The 11030-nt window shown below is 40.8% G+C and overlaps 1 protein-coding gene across 1 annotated transcript in view; it reads right to left on the minus strand.

Moving 5' to 3' along the window:
- The window catches only part of LOC122563007 (lysine-specific demethylase 7B-like), a 103473-nt gene that overhangs the window by 9853 nt on the left and 82590 nt on the right, over positions 1-11030 (minus strand). Inside the window, exons 17-18 of the mRNA XM_043716310.1 lie at positions 7568-7770; positions 1929-2026 (exon numbers count right to left, since the gene is read on the minus strand). Coding sequence (XP_043572245.1) covers positions 1929-2026; positions 7568-7770 — 301 coding nt within the window. The remainder of the gene's footprint in view (positions 1-1928; positions 2027-7567; positions 7771-11030) is intronic.

The raw sequence follows: 11030 nt of genomic DNA on the forward strand, positions 1-11030 counted from the left end.
CAGTTGATAGGATAGTGAAGAAGGCGTTTGGTATGCTTTCTTTTATTGGTCAGAGTTTTGAGTACAGGAGTTAGGACGTCATGTTGCGGCTGTACAGGACATTGGTTAGGCCACTGTTGGAATATTGCGTGCAATTCTGGTCTCCTTCCTATCGGAAAGATGTTGTGAAACTTGAAAGGGTTCAGAAAAGATTTACATGGATGTTGCCAGGGTTGGAGGGTTTGAGCTATAGGGAGAAGCTGAACAGGCTGGGGCTGTTTTCCCTGGAGCATCAGAGGCTGGAGGGGTGACCTTATAGAGGTTTATAAAATCATGATGGGCATGGATAGGATAAATAGACAAGTCTTTTCCCTAGTGTGAGGGAGTCCAGAACTAGAGGGCATAGGTTTAGGGTGAGAGGGGAAAGATATTAAAAGGGACCATAGGGGCAACTTTTTCACGCAGAGGGTGGTACGTGTATGGAATGAGCTGCCAGAGGAAGTGGTGGAGGCTGGTACAATTTCAACATTTAAAAGGCATTTGGATGGGTATATGAATAGGAAGAGTTTGGAGGGATCTGGGCCGGGTGCTGGCAGGTGGGACTAGATTGGGTTGGGTTATCTGGTCGGCATGGACGGTTTAGACCGAAGGGTCTGTTTCCATGCTATAGATCTCTATGACTCTAATTAGAATAGATCAACAATATGTTTAAATCAACAACCTTTTTGATTAGACCGAAAGAAATAGGAACAGGAGTAGGCCATTTGGCCCATTGAATGGTGAAGCTGGTCCAATCAGATCATATTTGATCTGACATTCCTCATATGCAGTTTCCTACCCTTTCCCCATAACCCTCGATTCTCTCTAATCAATAATCTATCTGTCTACCTCAGCCTTAAATATATACATGGACTCTGACCCTACAGCTCTGTGTTGCAAGGAGTTCCAAAGACTCAAAGCCTCAGAAGTAATTACTACATTTAGTTACATGGAAAGAAGAGACAGAGCAAATGTCGGTTGAACTGGTTGTGCACAAAGAGGAGACCAGTACGCATTCTAATGCGAATTAGATACTACAAAGAAACACTTTCAAGTACAATGTTTTGACGTCATTTATAAAAATTAAATCTGGAGAAATATATTAAGTTCCTAGATGACCCAAAATTTATGAAACTAGATATTGTATTGTATTTCTATTTGGGAAGTTAAGAAAATAAAATTATTTGGCTGCTGAAACATTGGCTCTCGGCGAAGTAGTATATGTGGCATTCTATTCATAAAATATTCAAAGTGTAATTCTACATAAAAAGACTAATAAATAGTACAGTCACAGTACAATGAACATTCATCGTTCATTGAGGGCTCATCTACAGTTTCTGAAAAGTGAGAATGAGGCAAGGTTAATTGCACATTGATGACGGGAAAGGATCCTCAAAGGAAATATCAAATTGAATGGCTGGTGCAAATTATACAAAAATAAATGCTTGCATTAAGAAACAGTTAAGTGTTGTAGAAAAAGTATCACCTTTGCATAGGACTTGGATGTTTTTGATTTAATCCCCAGTTTTTAAATATTGTGAATATGAGCCCTTCTATCCTCCTGTTATATCCACATAGCTCTGCATGTTCACAAAGTGCATATCTCCGAATAAAAGCTTAAAGATTAGACTGCATTGCTGTCCTTCCTGGCTGGCTTTCTGGGATAAAATATGCAGGCTTCATCAATATTGTCCAGAGGGCAACATGCATTAAAAGTGCATACTTGTGTACAACATGAGCAGAAACTCCCATGTTGTAGCTACATAGCTTAGAGGGAGCACTGGAGAGCACTAAAAAGACCTGAACTAATAAATATCATTTTCCAATGAGGTAAGTAAAAGACTGAGACATGTGCAAGACAGAGAGTGAGTTCCAAATAACCCAATCTACACATAGCATTGGAGTCTAACCTCTTCAGAGAGTTTGGCTGCTGTTCTCAGTAAGCTTCTCGCTTCATGGTTCACCAATTCACTGCTGCTCTCAGCGGCTTCCTGTTTCACAGGCCCAACTGTGAAAACAAAAATAGATCGCTGAACATCAACCGAGAACCACAACAGGATCAAAAATAGTATCACAAGTCACTGAATAGGGCAATTATTCCGGGGTCAAGGTCCTTTCAAAACAAAAAGGCTACAATTCAATTAAAGGAAGAGAAGATGTAAATGTGATCACATGTTTAAAAACTGAGAGGGCAGTGTAGGGACCACATTTCAGAAAATTACAATTACTTAATGGGTATGGGCATTGTTGGAAAAGCTTGCATTTGTTGTGTATCCCAAACTGCCCTTGGGAAAATCATTGTGAGCTGCTTTCTTGAATTACTGAAGTTGATCTGGTGTGGGTTAAGTCACAAACGCTATTAGTAAGCAGTGGGGTGGGGATGGGATTTCATGATTTTGGTCAGTACCAGTGATTGGACAGTGATGTTGTTTCATGTTAGGATGGTTTGGGGCTTGAAGGGGAACTTTCAGATAATGGTGTTCCATGTGTTTCCTTGTCCTTCTTGGGTTTGGAAGGTGCTACAGTGCATCTTTAGATGCTGCCACACTCTGTTTTGAGATTATTTAAGGTATTTCCACGTCCAAGAGTGAACACTGAAAATAATAATACTCCATTCTTGATGGTGTTGAGTTTCATAAGTCCTGTTCATCCAGATCTGTTGACAGCATTCCACCATTTATGACTTGTGACTTTGAAATGGTGGAAGGCTTTCAGCAATCAAGAGATTTATCAGGAGGCAAGTTACTTGATACAGAATTCCCAACTACTGGTCTGCTCTTGTAGTCACAGTATGTCTATGGTTGGTCCAGTTCAGTTTCTGGCCAATTGTAACACCCCTCTACATTGAAAACCAAATGAAAACAGTCAGTCTGCAAATGTGTAGGAGTTTCCTGTCAATTATAAGTTAAACTGTGACTTCGCCATCCTTGGCCTATTGCATTGTTCCAATAAACGTCAACATAACCTCCAGCCACACCATCTCAAACTCTGACTTGAAACTTTAGAGTCTTCTGGACTAAACATGAAGCTCAACAATTATAGATCTTCTCAGTGGTAGAGGACAGGGGTTTGGAAGTTGGCATCTAAGAAGCTTTGCTGAAGAACTGTGCATCTTATACACACTGCTGCCACTGCATAATGAAGGGAGTGAATGTTGTAGTTGGTGGATGTGGTGCCAATCAAACATATACTTTCTCCTGATTGTTGTCAAGCTTCAAGTACATATTCCATTCCTGGCTTGTGCTTTACAGATAGTGGGCAGGCTGAGGAAAGGGGAGTTACCTACTGTTGAATTTTCAACCTCTGATGTGTTCTTGTAATCACTGACTGGACCAGTTATGTCTCTGCTCAATGTTAACCCCTAGGATGTTGATGTTGGGACTTCCAGGGATAGCAATGTCATTAAGAACGATGACTGGAGAGGGCCGTTGCCTGGCTGTATGGCGATCATATGCACTTTGCCATTCAACAAGATTTGAAACTGAATCTGGAGTGCTGCCAGTCTTTTCAGCACCATTTTATCTATCATTATACTGGTCAGTTGCTTAACACACACATTTTCAACGAGGCTGTTGTCACCATTTTTATTTTTTTCATTTGTCATAGGTAGTAAAAACATGTTTATTCACAGTATATATTTCAGACAGAATAAGTAGAAGTCATTTGATGGCTCACTTTGCTGGGCAATCTTTGGTTTTCCTTGAATTGGTATTCTTTCAAATTATCCTGATAGCTTTGACAAAATATGTGGCGTGGATAAGAGTAGATAAATCTCCAGGGCCAAATGAAATGCACCCCAATTTGCTGAGTGAGGCAAGGGAGGACAAATCAAGGCATTTTGAAAACTTTTCAATTCCTCTCTAACCACAGGAGACATGCTAGAGTACAGCCAATGTGGTACTGTTGTTATTCAGGAAGAGAGCAAGGGATAAACCAGGAAACTGTTGGCTAGTTAGTCTATCTATTGGTGGTGAGGAACTGTTAGAAGCAATTCTGATGGTCAGAATTAATTTACATTTGGAGAGCACAGATCAGTCAAGAAGAGTCAGCAAAATTTTTTTTAAGGGGAGTTCATATCTGGCCAACTTGATTGAATTTTTCAAAGACGTGACCAGGTACACAGAGGACAATGCATTCGTTGTAGTCTACCTGGACTTAAGGAAGACTTTTGATAAGGTCCCAAATGTGGGAACTGATACAGCCACAGGATCCAAGGAAATATTGACAATTTGGATCCACAATTGGCTGAGTAACAGAAAGCAGAGGTAATGGTTTTGAGAGGTGTTTTTCTGACTGGATGCCTGTGTCCAGTGGGGTCCTGCAGGGGTCAGTATTGGGACTCTTGCTATTAAAACATTTTAGCTTGAATGTAGGAAAGTTGATCTGGGCTAAGGGAATGGCAAGTTCTGGGCGGCACGGTGGCACAGTGGTTAGCACTGCTGCCTCACAGCACTAGAGACCCGGGTCCAATTCCCACCTCAGGCAACTATCTGTGTGGAGTTTGCACATTCTCCCCATGTCTGCGTGGGCTTCCTCTGGATGCTCCGGTTTCCTCCCACAGTCCAAAAAATGTGCAGGTTAGGTGAATTGGCCATGCTAAATTGCCCATAGTGTTAGGTGAAGGGGTAAATGTAGGGGAATAGGTCTGTGTGGGTTGCTCTTTGGAGGGTCGGTGTGGACTTGTTGGGCCGAAGGGCCTATTTCCACACTAAGTAATCTAATCTAAATAATGAGGAGCATTGCCTTAGACTGCAAGAGGCCATGGATGAACTGGTAAAATGAGCTGATCAATGGCAAATGGAATTTGATCCGATTTAATGTGAGATGATCGACTTGGGCAGGGCAAACAAAGCAAGGGAATACATGATGAACAGTAGGACTGTGGGAAGCACCGAGAATTAGAGAAACCTTGCTATCCACGTCCACCGGTCCCTTAAGGTATCTGGACAAGTGAATAAAGTGGTTAAGGAGGAATATGGTATACTTGCCTTTAGTAGTTGAGGCATAGACTTTAGGAGAAGGGAAATGATGATAATTAGGAAAATGTACAAAATACTGGTTAGACCACAGCTCAAGTCTGAAGGGTCATGCTTGAGATATATAGAATTATAAGGGGTATAGATAGAGTAGACAGGAAGTAACTTTTCCTCTTGATGGAGGGATCAGCAACCAAGGGATGGATTTAAGGAAAGGAGCAGAACGTATACAGATGTGATGAAAATCTTTCTCACCCAGAGTGTGGTGGGAATCCAGAACTCTCTACATAGAAGGCTGGTAGAGGCAAAAACTGTTAAAATGTTCATTTAGATGTACACTTGAAATGCCAAAGAATACAAGCAATAGGCCAAATGCTGGGAAATGGGATTAGAATAATTAGGTGTTTGTTTCTGATATGGTATGGATGTGATGGGCTGAAGGGCCTTTTTTGTTCTGTAAATCTCTCTGATTCCACCTTAGAGAACTCATTCTTCGTACCTGTTATTTATTGTACAGGGTTTAATTAAGCTCAACATTAGTTTAAAGTTTCTGCAGATTTTTTTAAAATTCCCCAATACAATCTCTCCTGTCTTGATCTCTAACTTCACCCTTGTTTTAGTCTGAAGGACATCACTAAGAATGGGGGAGGCAGTGATGTCGTGGCATGGCCATTGAACTATTTATCCAAATAAGTCTAGATGAATGCTCTGGGTACATATGCTTTAATCCCATGATAATATTAAACTAATAATTCTGGAAATAAAAGCTCATCTAATCATGACCAAAAATCCATTATTGTAAAAATCCATCTGGTTTACTAGTACTTCATAAGGAAGGAAACCTGCTATCCTTACCCCAAGTCTAGCCTACATATGACTCAAGATACAGAGCAATAGAATTGACTATTAATTGCCAGTTAGTTGTAGCTGATTACCAGCAAAATAACTGATAACGAAACCAGGTGGACTGCTTGGCATTGATCAAGGGGCCATCAGAAACGCCAATGCCACATAGTCAGTGATTCAAGATGATGATTCACCACCAAAGACAACTGGTGATAGGCAATAAATTCTGGCCTAGTCAGCGAAACCAACATCACCTGAATAAATTTTTTGAAACTCAAACACTATGTAAAATTCTATCATATTTTTATCATCATTTCTCTTCAGAGGGCTATGGATTAATTGATACGATCTCATTTATACTTGGCAAGATCTAAAACATTCTCTTCCCCAGGACTTCCATGAGTACCACAGCACAGAACTAGTCTCAAATGCTTTCTATAATCACGTCTTTCAAACTCTCATTGTCATCAACTGCATTTGCTTAATCTATTAAAATTGAAATCCTTAGTGAATTTTTCATTAGTTTTATTATATGTTCTCGTTATTAGTACTCCAGTGTGGTTACTGTTACAGAAAATGAAATTCCTCCCACCAGCATTTTCTGCCCATTTTATTTATTATCTCCACACATTGCTGCTTCATTAAGTCAAGGTTTTTTCTCACCACTGTCCTTGTGCCATTCTTTACTATTAAGTTCAGCCACTTTTCCATTTTGCCAACTTTCTCAAAACATAGATGGACGCGAGATGATGTAGTTTCTAATCTTAGAAAAAGGAGTGATTTAATTAACAGGCTGAGGATAGTTAGTCCAGAATAATGAGGTTAAGTCTTAAAATCCGAGCAATGTGTTTCACAGACAATGTCTGTAAACAGTTCTTCACAGAAAACGGTAAGGAAATCTGGAATTCTGTCTGTCCCCCCAAGGGCAGATGAAGCTTGTTCAGGGGGAGGGGGGTGGGTCCAATTGAAAACTTCTAAAATTCAGAAAGCTATGTTAGACAGGATTATTAAAGGCCAAGGTAGATTTGTTTTCAATTCACTCATGGGATGTGGGAATATCTGCCGAGGCCAACATTTATTACTCATCTCTAACTGCCTTCTAATTAAGAATCAAATCACATTGCTGTTGGTCAGGAGTCAATGTAGGCCACACCAGGTAAGGGTAACAGATTCTCCTCCCTAAAGGACACCAGTGAACCAGATGGGTTTTTCCTAACTATCAACAATGGTTTCATGATCATTAGACTCTTAACTTCAGATTCTCTATTGAATTCAAATTTTGCCATCTGCCATGACAGGATTTGAACACAGGCCCCCAGAACATTAGCTGAGTTTCTGGATGAATAGTCTAGTGATAATTCCACAGATCATCCATGATCTAAATTATTGGCAGAACCAGCAACAAGTCCCTGATCTCTCCATGTTTCTAGTAGGTCCTCTCACAACCTCTTCCCCTCCTAATTAGTGTCTTCCCTTCCCACATCTTTCAACCCTAAATAGTATCCAGCTTCTCTATCACGAGCCTTTCCTAACCAGGAATTCTTTACTGCATATGCATCCCCTTGCCATGGCCTATATTTCCATTCCAGATATTCAGCAAGCCCTAATTCATCACTTGGATAGCAAAGTTCAAGTCCACAGCCCTCCCGAAGTTAGATTTTCTCTGCAATGCCTTCTATAGTCGTCCACTTTCCAGAGTACACATGCAGACACATTGCAATACCCACCACACTCTGCTGGCCTGGACTGTGGGATCTGTTCTTCTTCCTCCCTCTGATTAGTTTTCATGTCTTGTGACCTTGGAAGGTTTCTTTTATCCATGCTGTCACTATTCTTTCTTTGATTGTTGCGAAGGTCTGAGTATTGCAGGGCTGCCATTGAGAGCATGCCCTGGATGGTCTCTGCTGTGCTCTGAGATGGCAACCATTCTCTGAAATACCAAAGAAATTCGTTGGCTGTAGGTAATATTCTCTCATGGTCAGGCATGTCACCCTCTCTCCAACTGTTTGTACAATCAATGTGAGTGGAAGAGCTGTCCCATATCAAATAATGGATTTGATTTGGGTGTGAGGGGTTGCCATGCTGAAGCAAATGATTCAGCTCCCTCCAATCAAGGCTTTGTTTTAGGATTAAGTTCCAGAACCCATGAACATGCACAAAAAATTACATTCAGGATATGGGGCCATGAGTTTGTCAGTGAGGGAGGGCAAGATTGGCAGTTGACAGGAGAAAAGTGAGGAGGAGGACGACAACAGAGTTCTCCCTGTCAGGTAATCATTTAACTTAACTGACATCAATTAACTAATAATGAAAACAAAACTAAAGCAAATTTGAAAAAGCTTATTTATTGAATAATTATTTAATACATTGTACAATTTGTGTTAGTAATAAATCAGACCAGAGGGGATATGATTAGATGAAGAGAGATCAGAATTAAGTCATTTAAGTTAACCTGCTAACAAACTAAAATGATGTTAATTTGACGGAGTGATGATTTACTGGTGAGCATTTAAGTATTAGATTTCTCTCTTAATTCAGTTAAGAGTCTTCCTTAAATATTCATCTCATTTCCTTTTACATCTCAGTAGCCTCCGCTTCCACCACTCTCAAACACAGACTCATTGAGCAGATCTGGTATCATCACAGTGCCTTCATTAGACTGAAGGTCACATGGACAGTAGGTTTCCAGAGATGACCACTAGGCAACTTGAAAGGAAGAAGTGGGTGACCACTAGATCGTCAAGGAGGGGCAGGAAAGAAGGTTGCAGTTTCCCTGAGTGCACCTTTGAACTTTGTTGAGGGTAATGATTCTGATGCAGAATGCACTCAAAGTCAACTTGACAACACCATGCTGTTCAAGGGGTAGAGGAAGACTGGAAAAGTAACAGTAAGAGGGAGCAGGCAATTGTTGCTGAGGCCACATAATCTATACAACATAAACCTGTAGGCAGGTTTTAGGGAGTGAGGAAAGAGAATATGAAATAGAATCTCAAGGTCATAACCTCTGGATTAAACATCGTGGCACGCACAAATCAAAAATCAGGTGAATTTATGCTCTAAGCTTTAATTTGTTTTCCTAATTGTAACCTCTTTTTCCTCTTCTTTCTTCATTGCATATTTGTGTCAGTGCACATGTTGCAACAATCAAACAAACACATTAAACCAAACTTTTGATTTAACCCTGAAGAAATTTTGTTGTGGGTCATTCAAAAATTGGACTTCACCATGCCAAGGGAAAAAGCCCTGTAAGCTCTGCATATGGACAGAGGAAGAAACTGGACAATTTTCATCAAGGTTGCTAAAGGAAGGCGGAGAAGAAATGTTGGAAGAACTTGGCATAATCTTCCCCAGATGCTTTCCTTTCAGGATTGGGGTGGGGTTGGGTAGGGGAGGGGAGAAGCGGAGAATGAAAGGGAACAGTAGCCAAAGTTACAATAATATAGAAGATCTGAGGATGCTGAACAGTTCTGAAGGGAGATCATGGGACTCAAAACGTTAACTCTGCTTTCTTTCCTTGGATCCTATCAAACTTGCTGAATTTCTTCAACAATTTCTACTTTTGTAGCAAATGTTGCATCTTTTCTTCAAACAGGGTGTCAGGACATTCCTTGTACTACAATCCAAACAGCTAAACAATAATGAAAAATAAAATAAAGCAACAAGAACTTTGAAAGGTTTGAGTTACAACGAGCCATTATGCATTTGGAAAAAGTGCATGGTGTTTGACTGATCCAATTTAATTTTTTAAATAAATTTGATGAAGGTATGTTGACCGTATGGATTTCAAGAAAGCATTGTCAAAATTAACAAAATTGAGGTTCATTAGTAGTCAGATCTGCGTCAACTGAGATAAAAAATTTGGCCCAAGGATAGAAAACAATGAATCCTCAGGCCAAGCTGTACAGTTCCAACATCATCATATATAAGACAATGTGGGAAATTGCCACATGCATCCCAACTTCAAAAAAGGACAATATCCACCTGGAGATTATAACCCTGGTCTATTCTTGATCAAAGTATTAGAAGGGATTGTCGACAATGCTGTCAAATGACACTTAAGATCCTAATCACTGACCCGCATTTTGGGTTCTGCAGAAGCTACTTAGCTCCTGACCTCAATACAAAACTGGCCTAAAATGGACAAAGAGAAACACTGAACTCAGGAAGTGAGGTGAAAGGTGACATCAAGAAGTTGTAAATGACACTGAATATCCCCACATCTGATCTTATAATAGAGAGAAAGTAATTTATAAGACAGTTGCCCTAGGACATCTGCAGTAATGTTACTGGGCTGAAGTGCTTGGCCTCGACCAAACACAGCCATCTTCCTTTTTCCTGCTACTTTTTTTTAAACTGTAGAAAAGATAAGTAGTCTCTTTTGGGAGTAATTTCTAGGTTTCATAACAGTTGCTACATAGTAGGACAGAATATACAGCTGAAAATAATGTAGACTGGAAAGAAAGATACTGTAATAATCTTCAGAATTGGCAAAATGGGTTAACAAGGGTAGCCTGAAAGGGCCTGGTAGTTCAGAGAGATAATCAGTGCGAGCAGCAGCTAAGGTAAGACAGTTTGTTTTAAAATTACTTACCGGTAGCGGGCAGCGGTGTTTTTTTCTCTCATTACAGAAAGAGCGGGAGCAGCAGGGGGAAGTGACGAAGACCGGAGGGGCACCGGGTAGGTTTTTTTTCCCTTTAAAAGCGCGCAGGAGAAGAACCCGAGGCACGACAGAGGTAGTGCCTCCCACCCGCCCTCCTCCTCTAACCTAAATAATAAGACCCGTTGTGGTAAGTAGGTAAGTGCTGCATTTTGCTTGTTGTATTCTTTAGACCCAGTTTTTTTTTTTATAAAAGGCTACTTTCAGAGGGATGGCAGTGAAGGCAGTGCAATGTTCCTCTTGCAACATGTTTGAGGTGAGGGATGCCATGGACGTCTCTGCTGATAACACTTGCAGGAAGTGCACCCATCTCCAGCTCCTCCAAGACCATGTTAGGGAACTGGAGCTGGAGTTGGATGAACTTAGGATCATTCGGGAGGCAGAGGGGGTCATAGATCGGAGCTTTAGGGAAGTAGTAACTCCAAAGATGGCAGATAGATGGGTGACAGTGAGGGGGACTGGGAGGAAGCAACCAGTGCAGGGACCCCCTGCAGCCGTTCCCCTCAAGAACAAGTATACCATTTTGGATACTT

This window comes from Chiloscyllium plagiosum, chromosome 26 (genome assembly GCF_004010195.1).
Source record: "Chiloscyllium plagiosum isolate BGI_BamShark_2017 chromosome 26, ASM401019v2, whole genome shotgun sequence".
NCBI lineage: Eukaryota > Metazoa > Chordata > Chondrichthyes > Orectolobiformes > Hemiscylliidae > Chiloscyllium > Chiloscyllium plagiosum.